Genomic DNA, 20,668 nt, shown 5'->3' with positions numbered 1-20,668 from the left:
AGCATCCTTATTCATTTGGCAGCCAAACTTCCATCTAAGGACATAATTTATGAAGCCCTGGGCTTGATACCCTCACCCCCTAGCATAAGGCAAATGGCATTGAAAACTCCATAGGGTAGTGAGGCCAAACTACAAGATTACACAAACCATACACACACCTAGTGGGATGAGCATAGTAGCAAGTCACAATTCCAGTAAGCAAGACTTTGCATCACCTTCCACAGACAATCCTCTCAAGTTTTAATCCCTTCTGTGTGATCCCCAGAAATCATGTATATAAAAGGCTATCTGCAACCTGGGTGGGATTAGTGTTTCTGCAAAGCCTGAGTTTGGCCTCCCAGCACTCAGCCACAGAACTTCACTGTTAGGGCATCCAGCTTTCAGGGTGGCATCTGACAGTCATGAAGCAGATACAGGTTAACACAGGTTAACACACCTGTCTTAAAAAAACCCTCACCATACATTAAGTACCAAATGCTTTGGAAACCAATGGAAAAAAAAAATCATTCTCAAACCCTTCAATCTCTTATGTGCACTGTGAAAATTTGGAGCCTCATCTCTATCTGCCTTTCCTAGCCAAAGAAAAACATTGTCAGATGGTCAGCGGTAGTGCCCACAAAGGTAATCAGTGTTTGTATGCTGATAAATACACTTAGGTGCTGTTACTCCAGATCTAAATGCCATGTAGAGGGCTTTTATCTTAGTGACACCAGGCTATTAGACCCAGACCTTCAGGACCCACCCATTGATCAAGTCAGTGACTTACACAACATAAAACATTTATTGCTAGGAACCAAATCACAGCTACAAACAGTGGAATGGTCAGCTCCTACAACGTGTAGAGGCAATGAAGATCTTATGGGGAAATGAAGCATTTTAGCATGCTTCAGCAATAGCGCTTGATAAAGATTAACCGTTGCAGGCTGCAGAGATGGCTCAGAGGTAGGGAGCACCCACTGCTCTTCTCAGATTTTTGATGTTTTCAGCTCCTGTAAGGCAAAATTTTGAATTATGAATAGAAAGCAAAATCAAGCTACATTTAATACTAGAATAGATTCTAAATTATACCAACCACTTTCCACCCTGCCCCTCCCACCTAATTCTATTTACCTACCTTTCATGTACAGTGTTCTTTCCTTCAGACCTGAAAACAGACAAACCAACTTATGTTTCTTTTTTAATCAAGTGAGAATTCTTCCCTTTTTATGCACAAAAATAATCCCTCAGACAGTTCCTTCTGGAACAAAGCTTCCTCTTTTCCCCCAGCCAGCCCCAGTGGGTTCACCTTTTCAGGCTCTGGAGCTAGGACAGGAAGTAGGACATGTGAATATTTCTTCATAGGGAAATTATAGTTTAGCACACCTGGTATCTAAGTTTTCTTACCTTACCTTAGCCTCGACTTGAGTGAATATAAACTCCCGCAAATATATTCCTGCAAAATAGCAAACAAATTTGGGCCATTAATGCTCAAGCTTATTTTATATAAATCATACTAGCATAAAAATGTGATCCAAGATGAGCTCACAACTCAGAAAATACCTTTCTTCACAGCTATCAGACTGGGGCGGTATTCAATTCATCAGGGTGAGCAGGAATTCATGGAAAGCGTTACGTATTCCACTTAATATACTACAAATAGCATTACTAAAACATTTACCTGATCATGTCTTTGTCCTTAACCAGACAGCATCATCTGAAACACACAAGACAATCAACAGCAATGTTAGAAATCCTGCAACAGACTGTTCCCACCTATCCCACCAATCTGAGAAACATCAGATTTCCAAGTCTCAACAGCATCTTCAGCCGAACGAGATTCTATGAAAGTCATCATATACACAAAGTACCTTCTTAGGACCCCAATCATACACCAACACACTGCTTACCTCTGAATCAGCAAGTATGGCACTGCTAACAGAACCTGGGGAAAAAGTAAAAAGCGAACTATTGAGAAGACTGGCTGTAAGCACCCAGACTTACACCTCCACCCTGCAGTTTCTCAGGTGTTCCTGTGTTTTCATTAGCTGTCATAGTGAGCTAGTTAGATTCATCATAGAAACAGCCAACTTGGTGAACAAGCCCCATTCAGCATAGTTAACTAACCTTTTGATGCTGGAGACTGGTGGTATACAGGAACAAACTCCTCCTAAATTAGCAAAATTAATTAGTCAAATACCCAGAATGGCTAAGACCTGTCTTAGCATTTTGCTCTTTTAGCTTTTCAAACCAAACTCTGCCAGTTATACGGTGTTTGTCTTAGCAAAATACTCCATCTGTTTCATCTGGACTGTCAGTACTTGAAGTATCCAGGAGAAATAAGGGTGTGTGGGGGCTTTAAATGAAAAACCCTACTATCTATAAACAGACTCAGCCTTCATTAGTATCAGGAAAAAAAAAAAAATCATTTACCTTTATAAAGAAATCACCCCAGGAAAATCTGTGGGAGAATAAAGAGTAGTCATTTCCAATCATCAGGACAGAACAACAAAAAAAAAACCCTCATCATGAACTGCCATCAGAACTCTAACATGCTATAAATTCACACCTTCATGGTGTATCAGTGTGTCAATTCAAATCATCTGACAGTGAGTTTTTAAGAAAACAAGGCCTTAATATAAGGTGTTTTCTAGAAATATGCAGAGCCCATAAGCAGCAAAAAACAAAGTATACTGCTTGATAGTTCTATTTTGCCTAGAAAAGTCCAAGCCCTATTTGAACAATTACCTGCAATCACGATGGAAGGCAATTCGGGAACTCTTCATGTTGTCACAGTACCCTTGACATAGAAAAAACACTGTTACTCTTTAAATGTAATCACAGCCACCTCGGCACCTTCTCTTCACCCCACTTTCAGTAGTAAGATGACATCACCACAGTTCAGACATATGCTTGTCATTTACACTACGTTCATCATCAAGAGGCCATGTAAATAAATATGCTCCCTAAGATAGCATAAGCCACGAATACCCACCTGACTACAAGCAAAACGTGCTATTTGTAAAATTGAACAGGCATGGCTCCAATGTGTAAACGCCTTTGAGGTTAACCATATCTGGAACAGAAATAAAAAAACCCCAAAACTTCAATAACAGACTTTACTTTCAACAACCCAAATACCTGCCAGATTGTGCTACTCAGAATTTTTTTGTTTTCTCCACTAAACCATCAGAAAGAGAGAGTTCAGCTTTTGTATCATCCCCGTAGCACTTCCACAACTTACACTTAACCAAAAGACCCTAATAAAGCCATTAATACTTACTCTGTACAGACAGTAAACTGCCATTCTTTTGTATGTAAGCAAGCACGTCAAACCTGTATAGGAAACAGCTTCGGGTTATTCCTACACCAAGAAATCTCTGCAGGATCTCAAGACTGTAGGCCCAGAGCCAGCCTCCTCAGAGTTACTTATCCTCACAGAGATATCAGTACAGGTCTGTGAAAAGGTCCTCATCACAGGGGATGGCCTTGCACTGCCGCCACCATTTTGTCCTTCACAAAATCCTGCCATCTCTAGGTCTTGAACGCCCTAACATGGTCTCCCCGCTAAGACTACGAACAGGTTACAAAGGTCCACGCTACGCACGCTATATCCACGGGGGTCTTTCAAACCACCAGAGACAAACATTTTATTAAAAAAAAAAAAAAAAAAAAAAAAAAAAAGAATACAGGCGGTAGTTCACAACAGAGGCAGATTTTTGCGAGAGAAGCCAGCGCGGTTATAGGCAGGCTGGTTAAGAGAAAGACCAAAAAAAAAAAAAAAAAAAAAAAAAAAAAAAAGCTAAAAACCACAGCACACAAAGACTTACAACCACTTACCCAGAGCAAGGAAAAATGAGGTCGACAAAGACAACGTTCGGCCCATAAATAGCATCTCGCAGAGGCCCACGGGATTTGGAGGAGGGACTAGGAGGGACGCTCGCGCTAAGGCAGGCGTTGTGCGAGCCGGAGGGATTGTGGGTAAAGGATTCCGCCCAAAGGCGCGTGTGGCGCGCTCCGCCTCTGAGTTTGCAGCGCGAAAACCAGGCGCAGGCGCTTTAGGGGAGTGCGGCGGTACGCCTTCGGCGCTGCTGCCAGGCGGTTCCTACCCACGCTGGGTGAGACGTCATCGCTGGAGGTTTGGCTTCGCGACCCCTACAGCTCGACTGTGTGGGTCACAACCACCAATATCCATACGTTGAGGTGATTTCTTGCCCTCACGCTAAGCCCGCTTGTCGATCCATCTCTATGGATCCCGAACCTACTGAACACTCCACCGGCGGCGTCTCAGTTCCCCGTCAGCCGCCCAGCGCGCAGACGGGGCTTGATGTCCAGGTTGTCAGCGCAGCGGGCGACTCAGGTACTGGGCCCTGGGCTGAGCTCGGTTGGATTTTCGCTTCCTTGCATGAAGCCTTTTAGGGAAACACAGTCAGGACTAGATGCCCTGCGTCATTCTGGAGACCGACTTTTGTGTTTTGCTTCCTGGTCTATTTTCGCCATGATCTTGGCCAGGATTGAATGAAGTAGGGCCAGCGTTAGATTTCATTTATGGAGCATGTTGCATGTTTTTGTTTTTAGCAGTGCTATAGGTTAAACCTGCTGCTATGTGCATGTGTAGACAAGTGCTCTCTACATAACTGGGCTTACCGTTTAAAGCAGCCAATACGAGTTAATATTCCACACTACTAAGAGTTAGGGATAACCCTCATTTTGTACATGAGTGGTCTTAGATATAAAGAGCCCTGGGGGGGGAGCAGTTTTTAGAATTTACCAGTTGTCTAGGTCGGAGCTATAAACTGGTTATTGAGACTGTGCAGCAGCAGCACCTCATCAGTCATATGCGTATAGCAAACATCTGTATGCATAAGCTTGCCTTGTAAACAATTATCATCACTTACTAGTTGCTTCTCTGCATAATCTCACTTAATAATCCTACTACTCAAGTTGGAAGGTGTTAAGGTAAAGTAATGAATGAGAAACCCAGGGCCCAAAGAGGTTAAGTACTTTGCTGAATGTTATCTAGATAAACAATATTAGATCCAAGGTATAAATCCAGACGGCCTGATTCCAAAATCAGCACTTTCAGAAGATCCTGGTTCAATTCCCAGCTCGTAGGCATCTGCAATTCCAGTTCCAGGGGATCCAAACCCCCCACTTCTGGCCTCCAAGGGCACCTGACACACAGGTGGCACTCATACTCACACACCTAAAGTAAATAAATTTAATTTAAAAAATAATGCTGGGCATGTTGATACATGCCTTTAGTCCCAGCACTAGGGAGGCAGAGTCGGGCAGTTTGAGGAACTCAGTGTGTGCCACATAGTGAGTTCTAGTCCAGCCAGGGCTACATAGTTGAAACCCTGTCTGAAAAAAAGAAAAAACATTGTATTTTAGTTTTCATTTTTGTTTTTGGTTTTTTGAGACAGAGTTTTCTTGTGTAATCTTGGCTGTCCTGGAACTTGCTTTATAGACGAAGCTGGCTTCAGACTCACAGAGATCCACCTGCCTCTGCCTCCCTTGTGCTGGGATTGAAGGCATGCCACCACATTTGGCTCATATAAGCATTCTTGACTGAAATACTATACTTTTCATTTCTTAGAATTCTCTTTTGAGTTATTTGTTCTTTAATAAGTTGAATAAAACTATGTGTTTCATCTTGTGTTTGTATTCAGTTGTGTTTCAACTTTTAAAAATTACACTTTAACAACTCACTGTTTTTCTGTGTGTGTGTGTGTGTGTGTGTGTGTGTGTTGTGTATGTGGGTTCAGGACTGTGCATGTTCTAGCAAATCTGGAAGTCACAGGTCGACTTTGAGGAGTCAGTTCTGTGCTTACAGTTTGGGTTACAGCCGCTGAACTCAGGCCATTGGGCTTGTGCAGCAAGTATTTATTTTTACCTGATGTGCCTTTACACCAACCCATGTTTTTGTTTTGTTTTTGAGTCATGTTCTCATGTAGCTCAGGTTAGCCTGGAAGTCCATATCTAGCCAAGGAGGAGATGACCTTGAACTTTGGATCCTCTTGCCTCTACCCTTTGAGTATTGGGATTGCAGGTGTGTGCCAGGATACCAGGTTTTATGAGGCAGTGAGGTTCAAACCCAGGACTTTTTGTATGCTAGCAAGCCCTCTACTAACTGAGCTACATCCCCAGTCTTACCCCTAGTTTTTTTTTTTTTTTTCCATGAATTGTCACACTCTAGTTTGTTCCCTTCTAGTCCATTTTTTACGTTGTAACTAGAATGTTCAATCCACAGCATGCACATAGTAGCTAACTACCATCTGTAACTTCAGTTCCAGGGAATCTGACACCCTCTTCTGGTCTCCAGGGGCACCAGACAGGCACACAGTGCACAAACGTCCATGCAAACAAAACACCCTTACACATAAGTGACACCAGTTCAGCTCACTTCTCCCCTTACAGTGTCGGTGCCCCTTTGCTATCTTAAGGCTGCAGTCCAACCTGGCTAATACTTCTGTAAAGGAGCATTGCTTTCTTGCCAAGCTTCTGTCTCAGTTTTCTTTCTGTTGCTGTGATAAAATACCCTGACAAAAAGCAACTTAGGGGAGACAGAGGTTTATTGTAGCTTACAGTTTCTGGTTACAGTCCATCATTGTCAGGGAGTCAAGACCAGCCTCAAAAAGCCACATCACATCTGTAGCGAAGAACAAAAATGAACACCTTCATACATGCCCACCTGATTGACTGCTTGTCCTTAGCTCACTTTCTCCACTCTTACTTAGCTCAGGACCCTTGTTTTCCTATATCAGATAAGCCTGTTAACTACAGATATGGCTACAGGTCAACCTGATGTAGACAATCCCTCAGTGGGACTTTCTTCCCAGGTGTCAAATTGGTAGTTAAAGCTGACCATCTATTTTTTTTTTTTTAAAACAGATCATTATTGCAATCATTTGTGTGTGAGCCCACATATGCAGGTATGCCCCAGTGCACGTGTAAAGGTCAGAGGGCAACTTTCAGGAGTCGTTTCTCTCCTACTTTGGGTCCCAGAGATAGTACACAGGTCATCACAACATTACAACCAAGTGAGTCCCAGGGACTGACCGACAGGCTTGAGGGCAAGTACCTTTAATTGCTGAGCTATCTCACCAGTTCCCTTCCTGAGCCTGGCCCACCACTCTCACCAGCCACAGAATGTTTGAGATTTGATCTTATGCAGGTGAACCATCTCCCCACTGCCTAAGAGGATATAAGACACAAATAGAATACAATATATAATTATTAATTTGGTACTTCAGATGCACAGATGTATACATAGGAATATAGATGATGCTGGATATATAGGCACATACATGCTAGGGGTTATTCTACCACTAAGCAGATATATACACATACTTTGTTTTCGAGAGCTTAGGCTGGTTTTGACCTCTTACTCCTCCTGCCTCAACCTCCCTCTATAGTTTTGACTGATTTTTTTTTTTTTTTTTTTTTTCTCCTGATTCTCCATCACTGGCTAGAGGGCTGATGAATGTTTGGTCAAAGAACAACCCTGCCCCCACCTGGTAGCAAGAGGCACTGCCTCTTTGTAGTGGAAAGAGGAAATGTGCAAATGAGTAGAGCTGGGAGATCCAAGTGGAGAAGCTCTGTCTATTAGTCTTTGTTTAGGGACTTGAACATGTTAAACACACACTGTACCACTAAGCTATAGCCCCAACACTACGTATTTATTTATTTAATAATTTATTTTTTATTTACCTGTTTATGTGAATGGGTGCTATGTAGCAAGTGTGGAGTTCAGGAGACAATTTTTGAAGGTTGGTTCTCTTCTCCCACTATGTGACTCCCAGGGATTAAACTCAGGTCATTATACTTGACAGCAGAGGCTGTTACCTGTTTAGCCATCTCACCCTAAGTTAATTTTTTCTGTCTTTCATGGTTCTGAGGATTGATCCCTGGGGCCTTGTGTGTGCTTGGCAAGTGCTCCTACGACTGAACTACACCCTAGTCTATAACTAATAGATTCATTCATTAATTTTAAAGATTTATTTTATGTGTGTGGGTGTTTAATGTCTGCACACTATGTGTGTGCAGTGTCCTTGGAGACCAGGAGAGGGCATAGGAGCTCCTGGAACTGGAATTAGAGATGGTTGTTAGCTGCTCTGTGAGTGCTGGGAATTGAACCCTGGTTCTGTGGAAGAGCAGTCAGTCCTCTTAAGCACTGAGCCATCTCTCTACCCCCCACTATTAACTTATTTTTGAGATCACATTTCCCTCTGCAGCCTAGGTTGTCTTAGAACTTGTAATCTTCCTACCTTAACCTTCCAAAGTGTTAGGAGTGCAGGTGCTCCTCACACCTAATTCCCTTCTACTCAGTTTTTCAGGGCTACTTAAGAATATGACTACCCTTTATTAATAGCGAGTACCCACAAATTCTGCCTTTCATTTCTCCCTTTGTGTAGTCTGTTCAACAGACACCCTATGTTACATAGGTGCCTTTTTGCATGATGCATAAATGATGGTGGTTCTGACGGGGTCTCGGTTACTGGCTTTTAGTACTTGCAGTATTTTTGGTTTTGCTTCAGCCTGGAAGAACTGTTTCAAGGGTATCAAAGACATGCTGGATCAATGTGATGTTAGGTCTTGGTAGAGTTAGACAGTGTTCAGCACGATAGGATGTTCTCACTGTGCTATGACTCAGTGTTTCATGGTCACTTTGTACTTTGGTTATATGTGATAAATGTGGTTCATTCTTATGGTCTTTGCTTTCTCAGTGGCTCAGCTGTGCCTCTCCCTTTCTCACTGTCAGCACTAGACAGTTGTGGAGCCACTGCTTAGCTCTAAGTGATGCAGTTCTCCTCTCACTAGTATATTCCTGCTGACTTTGGTAACTGTCTCCTCTGTGCCTCTTCTTGGGCTTCAGTTCTCACTATGGCCTCACAATCTACTCATCCAGCATATCTACTGTATTTACCCCATTTTTGTCTTTGTTGTTATTTGTTTCTGAGTCAGGGTCTTATGTAGCCCAGGCTGGCCTCAAACTTGTTGTGTAGTCGAGGGTTACTTTGAACTTTTCATGCCTCCACTTCCTGGGATTTTAGGCCTGTGCCTCCTCTGTGCCTGGTTTATGTGGTGCTAGGGATAGAACTCAGGCTTTCAAATGCTAAGCAAGCCCTCTACTGACTGAGCTACATTCCCAGCCCTTCATTCTTCAGTGCCTGTGGTGCTTCGGATTGAACCCTCGGCCTTGCACATGGTAGGCAAGTACCCATCCTCTGAACCGCATTTCCAGCTCTTCCAGCCCTTTACGTTTATATTAGTCAACTGTGTTAGTCACTGTTGTTATATCCCAAGTAAGGGAAAGTAATCTACTCTAGAGCGTTGAGAAATGCTGTCACTTGTTAGAGCTTGAATCAGGAAGAGCCAAACAGCAGAACGGCATGCACATGAGGCATTAAGACTGGAGATACCCTGTGTGTTGTGTGATTGGCAGGTGCTAGAAAGCTGCTATGGTTGGACAGTAGTAATTAGGAAGCTGTACTGGGTGAAAAGACTGAGGGGAGTTCACTTCTCTAAGGCTTGGAGGTGGGGGCTGGGAGATACTATGTTACCTTAAATTTTATTTATTTTGTGGAGGGCAGTGAGCATGTGTGGAGGTCAGAAGACAGCTTTTGGGAGTTCTCTTTTCACTGAGGAGTGAACTCAGGTTGTCAGGCTTGGTGAGTGAGCACCCTTACCAGATGAACATCTTGTTGGTTTGATCCAGTGAGCCATCTGGTTTCTAGAGAGCATATCATTGAACCCTCACAAGGAGTGCTTCTGCTTCACAGTCCACAAACCCTGAGCGTCCATGCTGGGTATAGAGTCTGTCTTGAACCTTTCTTATCTGGCATATCCAGGGCAAGGTAGAACTCTTATCAACTGTGAACACTGACATGACCCTTAACCTCTAACTTCTTTGCCTCTTCCTAGGAGTTGCTGTGTAGACTTTTCTCTAGTGAGGCTGGGGAGGACCTTTGGGAATTCAAAAGGACAGTGGCAGGTGATGAGACCTCCTATCTCTCTCTCTACTGTTCAGACCTTGGCTTCTGCTCTCTTCCAAATACATAGCAATCTTGTCTGCCAGCCTAGGTGGGGAGAGGGAGAAAGGACCTGTTGTTTCCTTCTGCTTCTCTCTGAAAATAAACCAATTGGCTGTGGTAAAGAACATGAAGTTCCTGACATTGTTGGCACCTCCTAGAGTTGATGTCCACTTGTCCCTGCTGCGAACTCAGTCTGCCCCATTTACCCTTCCTCTTGCCAAGGACCTCTGTGGGGGGAATTTGAGAAACTTTCCAAGTGCGAGGGAACTAAGCTGCCTCCAGGGCCTAGCATAGTCAACTGATGTAGCCTGGTACACTGAGGGTTTGAGAGTGATTGCAAGGAGGGCAAGAGTCAGAACAGTTTGAATATTAAAAGATGCTGAAATACCTTTGGAATGTTTATTACAGCCCCAGAAGTCTCTTCTGATTGCCTGATTCCCAGTAATCCAACAGTCTTACTAGTAACTAGGGTAGAATAAGAAGGGTAGTGTCCATGTCAACTCTGCAGTTGAATTTTAAAATCAAGAACGGATTAGAGTTGATTATATGCAATTGATGAAGCAAAGGATTGGAGTAGGTGCCCAGTAAATAGTTGCTGCCTGAAGAATTAACTTCAAGGAGTCTTGAAAGGTGCGTGCGTGTAAGTCCCGAGGGGAACCCAGGAGCTCAGCTAAGTCCGGAGTCTGAGAGGATGTGGGCAAAGCAAAATGGATGTAGTGCCAAGATGTGGGTAAAGCAGAAGTGGGATGTAGTGCCAAGGTCTGAGTGAAGTTGGGGTGAAGGGATGATGATGTGGATGGAGGCTGGTTTCATCTTGCGGAGAAAATAGAGGCCTCATAGAGAAAGGGGCCAGAAGGTCGGAGGAGGGGCTTTGGAACCTGGTCAGGACAAATTCACGTTTGTTATTCTAAGGGTTACTGACTACAAGCTCAGCTTCCCAGACTCTGGCAGGAATAAGCGTTAGGAATAGACTGGCTCATGCAGAGAGGCTGGACGTAGGAAAAGACTTCTCTACATCCCTTTAAGAGGCGGACCGGGGCGGAGTCCTGGGTCACTTCCTCGCCGCCACGCCCGCCCAGCGGCAGAAGCAGTTAGGGAAGCTAAGCTAGCCTCACGGCCACGGGCCACCTCTCTAAACTGAGGGGATCTAGGCAGGATTAGAGCCGCCCCACTGACTACAGGCCGTGTCGTGTCACCGTTTCTACAGGCACCATGAGCCAGGACACCGAAGTGGACATGAAAGATGTGGAGCTGAACGAGCTAGAACCGGAGAAGCAGCCTATGAATGCAGCAGACGGAGCTGCGGCCGGAGAAAAGAACGGTCTGGTGAAGATCAAGGTGGCCGAAGACGAGACGGAGGCCGGGGTTAAGTTCACCGGCTTATCCAAGGAGGAGCTATTGAAGGTAGCGGGCAGCCCGGGCTGGGTGCGCACCCGCTGGGCGCTGCTGCTGCTCTTCTGGCTCGGTTGGCTGGGCATGCTGGCGGGCGCCGTGGTTATCATCGTTCGGGCGCCGCGCTGCCGTGAGCTGCCGGTACAGAGGTGGTGGCACAAGGGCGCCCTCTACCGCATAGGCAACCTTCAGGCCTTCGTAGGCTCGGAAGTGGGAAGCATAGCTGGTGAGTGGGGTGCGCACCCTCATCCCTTTCCCCCGTGTGCCCCTTGTTTAATCGGGCATTCTGCTGCTCTCTTCCTTCTTCCTCACCCTCTCTAGAACGCTGATGGTTCTTCACCGTACCCTATTTTGGGTACGGTGAAGAACCCAAATAATTGCCAGGACGACTCCCTGGCAAACAATCCCCTCCTTTCTTTCTTAAAAAACAAAGAAGCTAGCCGATCCTTACTTTTTCCTAAGGGTGCCTGACTCAGCACATTCTCTTTCTCCTCCCCCAACCACGCGGCCCCTGAGCCAGTTCAAACCAGTTTCTGAAGTAATGTGTGAGGCTCCTTGCGTCAGCTACTTTGTCTCGTGATCCAGCCCCCTTCAGAGGGAGTCGGGGAAGATGGTAGGGAGAATGTGAAGGCAGGAGGCTTTTCATGCCCACTGGTTAACCAAACCCTCTCCTCCTCATAGGTCTGAAGAACCATCTGGACTACTTGAGCACTCTGAAGGTGAAGGGCCTAGTTTTAGGCCCAATTCACAAGAACCAGGAGGATGAAGTCAATGAAACCGACTTGAAACAGATTAATCCCGCTTTAGGCTCCCAGGAAGATTTTAAAGACCTTCTACAAAGTGCCAAGAAAAAGAGTAGGTCTTTCTAAGGAAGCAGAAAGGGTTTGGCATTCTGGCCAAGAAACGGGATAGGATTTTTGTCTGGTTTTCTCCTAACTGGCTCAGTTTTTTTAGGGCAGGCACAGGGGAGGTGTGTTATGATTCGCACTAAACGGTGTGGCTCATGTGTGAGAGTTTTTTTGATTTGGTTTTGAGGTAGGGTGTCACCATGTAACTGGTTGGTTGGCCTGTACCTGACTACCATGACCAGGCTGGATGAGAGTTTACCGAGCTCCACTGGTCCCGAGTGCTAGGCTAAGTGTGTTACCATGGCTTGATAAAATAGATGGCTTTTAAATGTATAAAGTAGATCCTAGATGTGTAAGACATTCAAATACTGCTTTATAACTCAGTATAGAGGTCTGAAACTGCAGCTCAGTCTGTACAGTGCTTGTCTAGTATTCATGATGTCCTGAGTTTGGTTCTTCAGCACAGCATAAACAGATGAAGTCAATGAAACTGACTTGAAACAGATTAATCCCACTTTAGGCTCCCAGGAAGATTTTGGGAGCGTGTACCTGTAATCCCACACTTGGGAAGCAGATGTAGGAGGTTATGTATCCTCAGGCAGCCAGCCCACATACACAAAACCCTGACTTGGGGGGTGCAGATAAGAAAGAAACCAAAACCTCAGTATGGGAAACATGCTGAAAGACTATACCTTGTGTGTGTGTGGGGGGGGCACAGAGGGGGCAGTAACCCCTGACCTGTGGGGGCCACAGAGGGGGCAGTAACCCCTGACCTGTGGGGGGCACAGAGGGGGCAGTAACCCCTGACCTGTGGGGGCCACAGAGGGGGGCAGTAACCCCTGACCGTGTAGCTCAAAGTTACTTGCTCTACTATAAACCCACCCGAGAGGTCTTGTGGGGTCCATTCAGATTTTGTACAAACCGTACACAGGTGCACTTAGTAACCTTGTGTTCAAGTTCCTTGTCCAAAGACTTTCTCTCAACTGGTTATTTTTCTAGGCATTCACATAATTTTGGACCTCACTCCCAACTACCAGGGCCAGAATTCGTGGTTCCTCCCTGCTCAGGCTGACGTTGTAGCTGCCAAAGTGAAGGTGAGAGTATGGCTGGCAGCACACAGAGGCTGGGGCTGTGTGGATGGGCTCACAGCAGCCTCATGTGCACTTAGCCGGAAGGACAGCCCCGGGTGCACAATGTTTCTTCTTGTTTCTTTTCTGATGGCTCTTTTTTTGTGTTTCCTTTACTCTAGAAGCAAGGCTATGTCAGGAAGGGAATTTCTCAGATGTCAGTCTGGAAGTTTAACTTTTCTTTTTGTGATAGGAAGTCTTTTCTTTCTCTGTGGGACTCCTGACCTGACTGGTTTCCCAGTTTTTGTTTGATGTATTTGGAATGGAGCCCAGTCTGAAATTATAAGTACTAGAGTCTTACTATGTATCTGGGATTTTTATCTTGCCCCATGTTTTACTATGTTTTTTAAAGAGTTAACTCCACTATGAGTGCTTTTTAAGACTTGTTTTTATATGTATGAGTGTTTGCCTGCATTTATGTTTGTGTACCATGTGCATGTTTGGTACACCCCAAGAAGCCAGAAGAGGGTGTTGGATCCCCTGAAGCTAAACTTACAAACAGTTGTGAGCTGCTGTGTAGGTGCTGGGAACTGAACCTGGCTCCTCTGCAAAAGTGGCAAACTCTTCACTCTTTGAAAGCTCTTAACTACTGAGCTATCTCCCTAACTCCTGTCCCAAGTATTTTATAGCTGTTCTTAATTTGTTTTGTAAACCCACAAAATACCTGTTACTGTCAGTCTGTTAGTGAAGAAACTGAGGTGCAGTCATTCCATGTGTTCCAAACTGGAAGTCTCAAGGAGTCTTCTCTGGTCTTACCTTGAGGTAGTGGCTTAAACTTGGTAGCCACCAGGCTAGGTTAAAGCTTCTAATGTCACCCTAGCTTCTGGTGCCTACATTTTAGAACACTGGCAGGTCGAGGATGGACATAGCAAAGTAGAGGCAGATGCTGACACTTTTGGATTCTAACTATGCAGGTGAGACTCCTGTAATCATCCAGTTTGGCTCTTGCTAGTTGCTGGCAGATTTGTGTTCTAGACTCCCCAAGTGCTGGAATCCTATACTTAATAGGAAGTTTGTTAAAAGTTACTGATGAGAAAGTTCGAAGTAGTAGAGAAAGCCTGTAGTCCTAGCATTTGAGAGTTGGAGGGAGGCAGGAGGATGAGAAGGACATCCTCAGTTATGTAGTGAGTTGGAGACTGGTGTGAAGTCAAAAAGAAAAGTTAACTGGTATTTTCAGGAGGTAGCCTCAGATGAAGATGGAGAGCACGTGAGAAGGGAAGAAAGGGGCTGTGGGGGCCAGGTTCTGTGCTGAGTGCCAGTTGAAGACAGGGCTTAAACCTTCAGGCCTGGGCCTGTTCTACAGAGCTGGCCTCTTTTCAGATGTCTCAATAGCCCTCAGGCTGTGTTTTGAATTTCAAACTTCATTCTTGGCCTTGCTCCCAGCAGCTCTTGTAGGAGAGCACACACTCTCTTAACCTTAGGAAATAGAGAGGAGCAAGTACATTTGCCTTAGGGTCTTGACTGGTATTTTAGTTCTACCTCTGCTATTCCCCAGTTATAATCTTGGCCATGTCTTCTTCTCTGAGCCTATTTCTTCATCTCCAACTTGAGGGTATTTTCATTCCACATACTAAGTGTTAAGTGTCAGAGCTGTGTGTGCATGTTTTCTCTTGGATCGTTTTTGTAGCTGTTAAAACTGAAGGTATGTGATTTGCCAAAGGCAAGACAGAGAACAGACAACTGCTATTACACAGCAAGCGCATGGGTGGGGCACCAAGGGCTAGCCTTTGAGACTGGGAGACTGAACCCTGTTTTCTGTAGGTCCCAGGGAAATTTGAGATAGGTGAGGGCTTGCTTGTATGTTGATCTTTCCTCTGTTCTTTTGTCCCCTGTAGGAAGCTCTGAGTTCTTGGTTGCAGGATGGTGTGGATGGGTTCCAAGTTCGGAATGTGGAACAGCTGACAGTGAGTGCCTTTTCTGCATTGAGAGGCAAAATGCTTTGGTGAGAAGAGTGGGTCTCAGCCAGGGCTAAGTGATGTTCCCTGTCTGACTCTGCCTTTTCTCTACTAGAATGCATCGTCGTACTTGGCTGAGTGGCAGAATATCACCAAGAACTTCAGTGAGGACAGGTAGGTGCCCAACACCCCTGTCTGACTGAGCCCATTGTGAGAGCCTCGAGAGGGGAGTTTCCTAGTCTCGGGAACTCTTTTATTCTTTATCTCCTGACATATTCTAAGGACACTCCTATCCTTGCTTTGTGCAGGCTTTTGATTGCAGGGACTAAGTCCTCTGACCTGCAGCAAATTGTCAACATACTTGAATCCACCGGCGGGGACCTGCTGCTGACTAGCTCATACCTGTCAAATTCCACTCTCACTGGGGAGCATACAGAGATGCTAGTCACTAAGTATTTGAATGCCACTGGCAGTCACTGTCGCAGCTGGAGTGTAAGTACCCTGCTGATGGGTGAGGGAAGGCAGAAGGCGGAAGGTGGCAGATGTAGGGTGGACATGCTCAAAGGATGACTTCCTTCAGGTGTCACAGGCAGGACTCCTGACAGCCTTTATACCAGCTCAGCTTCTCCGACTCTACCAGCTGCTGCTCTTCACTCTACCAGGGACACCTGTTTTCAGCTATGGAGATGAGATTGGCCTTCAGGCAGCTCTCCTTTCTGGACAGGTACCACTTGTCTTCTGCCCAGCACAGTGTGGGAAATAGTGTTTATCACATTATGGCATCAATGAGTGACAACAACCTTGAGGTGGAACTCTGTCAGTCATCTTGTGAGCTATATGGCAAGTTTGTATCTTTTAAACAGGGCTTTCCTGTTGTCAGACTCCTTGTATAGCCTGGGCTGGCCTCAGACACCATGTAGCCCATTCTGGAATGGAACTCAGCTGGGAATGGGTGGGGGTGGGGTTAGGTACATACAGAGATCAGAGTACAGTTTTGTGGAATAAGTTCTTGCCTTTAGCCTTTATGTGGGATCTTGGGGATCAAACTCAGATTGTCAGCTTATGGTGCTCTTACCCACTGAGCCATCTCCCCAGACCCCAAGGACCTATTTTTAAAGGTAATGTCTGGTATGTGGTAAGATGTTCAGAATGGTAGCCAACATTACTTTGTTGGACAGTGGTACTTGGCTAGAGACTTTGAGCCCTCTGGGAACTGAAGCTTAGTGAGAGTCTGGACAAGCAAAAAGGTACAAAGTAGTGGGTACCATGAAGGGGTCCTGTTCTGCGGTGCTGCCACAAAGGCATCCCAGTAGAAACAACACAAAATGATGAAATGGAAATAGAGAATAGGAGGATGGGGAGTGGTGGACTTACTCTTTTTTTTTTTTAAACTCTCACATTCTGTTTGTTAGCCTGTGGAGGCCCCATCAATGCTGTGGAATGAGTCCAGCAGCTCTAACACTGCAAGCTCTGTAAGCCTCAACATGACAGTGAAGGTAAGCAGTTTAGGCCTGACTCTCATGGTGGGCAGGTGCCTTAGAGATGTCTAGAGACACCTCCTCATTCCTTCCTTCTGTGTGTGTCCATCATTTTCAGGGCCAGCATGAAGACCCTGGCTCCCTTCTTACCCAGTTTCGGCGGCTGAGTGACCTTCGGGGTAAGGAGCGCTCTCTGTTGCATGGTGACTTCCATGCACTGGCCTCTTCATCTGGCCTCTTCTCCTACATCCGCCACTGGGACCAGAATGAGCGTTACCTGGTGGTGCTCAACTTCCAAGATGTGGGCCTGTCAGCCAGGCTAGGGGCCTCCAGTCTCCCTGCTGGCATAAGCCTGCCAGACAGTGCCAACCTTCTGCTGAGTACTGACAGTGCCCGGCAAAGCCATGAGGAGGACACCTCCCTGAAGCTGGAAAACCTGAGCCTGAGTCCTCATGAGGGCTTGCTGTTACGCTTCCCCTTTGTGGCCTGACCCTGCTGATGTAGAACCTACCACCCTCCTTTCCTCTCCCCAGGCCTTTTGAATTCTGGTCTTTCTCTCCTTGTTTTTGTTTTTAAACGTTTGCAGATTACATTGAATTACAGTGAATTCTTACACTGGGTGTTTTTGTCTTCAAATAAAAAGATCACCCCTGCCTCATGAGGTTGTGTCTTTCCTTTCATCCTTCATCAAAGAAGGACTTTCTCTTCCTTCTGTTCTCTTTTGCTCCTCCCTAACCTCCCCCCCCACCATTGCCTCAGCTATTCCAGCTCTTAAATTATTCATTTAGAGACCAAGGCTAGAGAAGGGCCCTTCCAGGGCTAACAGCAAGGTGTCTGAGCTGGAGCAGCCACACCTCACTCTGGCCCAGCTCTTCTTTATCTCTCTTAGCACAGGTCACCAGCCCTGGTGGTCAGTTCTCTCGGTTTTTTTTTTGTTTTTTTTTTTTTTTAATTTTAAACCATTTTGTCTCTTCAAGAAAAATGGAGTGGGATAAGTTGAAGACTGCACACTGCGAGGGCCTGGGGCTTCCCTTCTTTACTCTGTGGTGAGGCACTTACCATATATACAGGACTCTTCCCCCAGCACCATACCCCAACTCCAGAAAAAGCCAACAAGACAAACCCTTTGCTTCCTTAGGATGAGTACTCTCTTGTGTGGAAATGGAGAAAAATTAAGGAATAAACATTTTTGTATGATGGATATGGATGAGTGTTCAAAAAGGAAAAGGGGCTCAGGTTAAGAGGTTAAGAGCACTGGCTGCACTTGTAGAGGACCCGGGCTCAGTTCCCAGCATTCACGATGGTGGCTCACAACCATCATTTACTCCTATCTTGGGATCAATGCCCACCTCTGGTTTTGTAGGTGCCAGGCTTGCAAGTGGTGTACATGCATAGGCAAGAGCAGGCAAAGCACACATAAATAATGGAAAAAAAAAAAAACCCAAAAAACTAGAAAGATGGTTTTGAGAGCAGGCTTGAGTTTGGAGAAGGTCCCCACAAGAGAGGTGAGCTAACTCATGAATGTGGCCCAGTACAAAGTCCAACAATAGGTTACACTGTTACAATGCCAAAAGTTAGACATGGGGTGGGTCTGGGGAGGGTTTTAGTTATATGAATGAGAGCATGATTGGTACTCATGAGGCAGGAGTAAATAAGGAAAAAATGAAAGTTATTCAGCAAGGGGTGGGCAGATCACAAAGGGCTTCCTAAGGCAGTCAGAGGGTGCAGTTTGGTAGGCTATGCAGGGGCTGTGGGACTGCTCTTCCAACAGCAGTTGCAAGCCACTGTTTTATGAGCTCCCTCAGGTTGGCTCTATGCTAAGAAGAGTCACAGAATTGTTTTATTAGTAAAAGGATAGACATCTAGCTGAAGGAAGATACATGGGCAGAGCCTGAGCGGGTAGGAAGGTTCCCTTTATCTTCTCCCAGGACTGCCTTTAGCAGTAAATGGTACCAAGGAAGCAGGAAACCCATTGAGCCTTAGGTGACCAGAGTTTTGGATTAAGACATTGGCTCTCAGAGTTTCACTGGAGCCAAGAATGAGGAATGATGAACTAATCTTCCTGCTTCTACCTGTTAGAGTTACAGGCATGCCCCAATCTGCCTGCCTTGTTTCTGTTTTTTGTTTTGTTTTTGAGGCAGTGTCAGACTGTCTTCAAATTCATACCAGTCCTGCCTCAGTCTTCTGAGTACTGGGATTACAGACATGCATCACCAAGCATGTTTCCCTAGGACTTAATCATATCAACTATGTGGCTATCCTAGTTTTCAGCCCCGTTGTAGGCTCTGGAGCAAAACTTTAGAGCCATTTCCCAAAGAGGTTGCATGCTCCATGTCTCACTTTGGCAGCCTAGTTGGTGATACCCACCAAACAACTCCTAAGACAAAACCTAGCAGCCTAGAAATTACCTTGAAGCTAAGGACAAAGGGCAGACTTGGAACCGCCGAGGCTAGTACTCATGGCTTCCGTTTTGACAGATTTTACTGTGAAGTATTATGGTATTATTTTCTGCTAATTTTAAAAGTTTTTATTTTTATGCATGTACCTTATGGACTGGAGAGGTGTCTTAGCAAGTAAGAGCACTTGCAGAAGACTTGGGTTCAGTTTCTAGCATCTAAATGGTGGCTCCAGGTCCAGGCGATCCAATGCTCTCTTCTGACCACTACAAGCACCAGGCACATATGCAGTACACAATACATAAATGTAGGTGAACAGTCATACACATGACAAAAATAAATCTTAAAAGTTTATATTCTTTGGGGTTGTTGAGATGGCTCATCAGTTAAAAGCACAAGCTACGATTCTAGATGACCAGGGTCCAGAATTTGCAGCTCGTTATCTGTAATTCTAGTTTCAGGAGATCCAATGCCTCTTCCTGCTTTCAGAGGCAGCAGCCACACATGTGGCACATAGATAGATATACATGCAGTCAAAGCGTCACACACATAAAAAATAGTAAAAATGTAAACAATAGATAATAGTTATTAAGCAAAACAAGATGAGATCTAGTTTTGCTTCTTACAGGTACTATGATGCAGGGAAGCCTCAGAATCTGCAAATTCCGACTCCCCCGAATCTGTAAATTCTGGACCCTGGCATATGTAAAGCCCAGCATGGTCTGGTCTGGTTAGTATTTAGCTAGGAGACCTCCTGGGAATTCCAAGTTCTCTAAGACTAAGCATCAAAGATGGAAACAGGAGCTGCATGAGGTGGCTCATGGCTTTAGTGCCAGCATTCCAGAGGCAGGGGCAGGTGGGTCTACCTAGGTCAGAGGACAACTTTCAAGAGTCAGCTCTCTTTCTACCGCATGGGTTTCAGGGATTGAACTCAGGTCATTAGAATGGTCAAGCAAGCACCTTTGCCTGCTGAGCCATCTTCTTGGCCTAAGATTAAAAATAAATTACTTTGTGGTGCTAGGGATTGGATGTAGGGCCTTGTGTATATTAGGCAAATGCTCTACCACTGGGCTACATTCTCAGTCCTTGGATAGACTGACTAAGTGGGGTGTCCTGGCCATAAGGGGAGCTGGCAGGCTCGGCCCAGCTGATTAGGGGAGGCAAAAGAATGAAAAGCAGGCAGATCAGCTCCTTGGTGGTATGCTGAGTTTAGGTTCTCTAGGATCTGCTGATGGAGATTTTTAGCAGGGAAGAGTACAGCTCAGTACAGGGCAAGATCTAAGATCACCTGAGGTATAGCTAGGGTGTGTAGGAAGTGTTGCTGAGTGAAGAGAAAGGCAGAAGGGGGAAGTTGGAGCCAAAGGTTGAGCATATTTACAGGATGAACAGTGGAAGAGACTCTAACAGAGGAAGAGTAAAAGTCCTAGGCATGAAGATGAGAAGGCAAGAAGGTGCTAGGTAGATATCAGATAGAGGAAGTATCTTTAAGATTGGTGATAAAGGTATTATTGGTGGTCTA

The 20,668-nt window shown here is 45.3% G+C and overlaps 1 protein-coding gene, 1 long non-coding RNA gene and 8 other non-coding genes across 13 annotated transcripts; 1 reads left to right on the top strand and 9 right to left on the bottom strand.

Moving 5' to 3' along the window:
• Positions 1–762: 762 nt before the first annotated feature.
• Positions 763–3,911, bottom strand: LOC117722959 (uncharacterized). Of its 4 annotated transcripts, none has more exons than XR_013105325.1 (10): positions 3,817–3,911; positions 3,260–3,312; positions 2,972–3,052; positions 2,725–2,776; positions 2,410–2,437; positions 2,104–2,146; positions 1,887–1,921; positions 1,658–1,693; positions 1,115–1,432; positions 763–989 (listed from the first exon to the last, which is right to left on the bottom strand). It is a non-coding gene; the product is annotated as an uncharacterized LOC117722959 (long non-coding RNA). The 4 variants fall into 4 exon arrangements; XR_004608739.2 differs by lacking the exon at positions 3,817–3,911 and having other exon boundaries at positions 1,115–1,144; positions 1,384–1,432; positions 3,260–3,802; XR_004608636.2 differs by lacking the exon at positions 3,817–3,911 and having other exon boundaries at positions 1,115–1,144; positions 1,389–1,432; positions 3,260–3,799.
• LOC117699673 (small nucleolar RNA SNORD22) lies at positions 1,219–1,344 on the bottom strand. Its single transcript, XR_004605268.1, has one exon. It is a non-coding gene; the product is annotated as a small nucleolar RNA SNORD22 (small nucleolar RNA).
• On the bottom strand, positions 1,523–1,589 carry LOC117699665 (small nucleolar RNA SNORD31). The gene has a single exon (XR_004605267.1). It is a non-coding gene; the product is annotated as a small nucleolar RNA SNORD31 (small nucleolar RNA).
• LOC117699657 (small nucleolar RNA SNORD30) lies at positions 1,771–1,838 on the bottom strand. Its single transcript, XR_004605265.1, has one exon. It is a non-coding gene; the product is annotated as a small nucleolar RNA SNORD30 (small nucleolar RNA).
• On the bottom strand, positions 1,995–2,059 carry LOC117699629 (small nucleolar RNA SNORD29). Its single transcript, XR_004605258.1, has one exon. It is a non-coding gene; the product is annotated as a small nucleolar RNA SNORD29 (small nucleolar RNA).
• On the bottom strand, positions 2,511–2,584 carry LOC117699639 (small nucleolar RNA SNORD28). The gene has a single exon (XR_004605261.1). It is a non-coding gene; the product is annotated as a small nucleolar RNA SNORD28 (small nucleolar RNA).
• Positions 2,847–2,919, bottom strand: LOC117699645 (small nucleolar RNA SNORD27). The gene has a single exon (XR_004605263.1). It is a non-coding gene; the product is annotated as a small nucleolar RNA SNORD27 (small nucleolar RNA).
• Positions 3,130–3,204, bottom strand: LOC117699650 (small nucleolar RNA SNORD26). The gene has a single exon (XR_004605264.1). It is a non-coding gene; the product is annotated as a small nucleolar RNA SNORD26 (small nucleolar RNA).
• Positions 3,390–3,461, bottom strand: LOC117699541 (small nucleolar RNA SNORD25). Its single transcript, XR_004605197.1, has one exon. It is a non-coding gene; the product is annotated as a small nucleolar RNA SNORD25 (small nucleolar RNA).
• A 12-nt stretch (positions 3,912–3,923) lies between the features above and the next one.
• Positions 3,924–17,406, top strand: Slc3a2 (solute carrier family 3 member 2). Its single transcript, XM_034507761.2, has 10 exons — positions 3,924–4,336; positions 11,221–11,631; positions 12,087–12,260; positions 13,253–13,347; positions 15,216–15,284; positions 15,391–15,449; positions 15,584–15,767; positions 15,856–15,999; positions 16,688–16,771; positions 16,872–17,406. Exons 1-10 carry the CDS (start codon positions 4,225–4,227, stop codon positions 17,241–17,243), a joined length of 1,704 nt encoding a protein of 567 aa, XP_034363652.1. The 5' UTR covers positions 3,924–4,224; the 3' UTR covers positions 17,244–17,406.
• The last annotated feature ends 3,262 nt before the right edge of the window (positions 17,407–20,668 follow it).

This window comes from Arvicanthis niloticus, chromosome 1, assembly GCF_011762505.2.
Source record: "Arvicanthis niloticus isolate mArvNil1 chromosome 1, mArvNil1.pat.X, whole genome shotgun sequence".
Taxonomy (NCBI): Eukaryota; Metazoa; Chordata; class Mammalia; order Rodentia; family Muridae; genus Arvicanthis; species Arvicanthis niloticus.
Note: the sequence above shows the minus strand (reverse complement) of the source record. Positions and strands in the feature narration are given on the sequence as shown.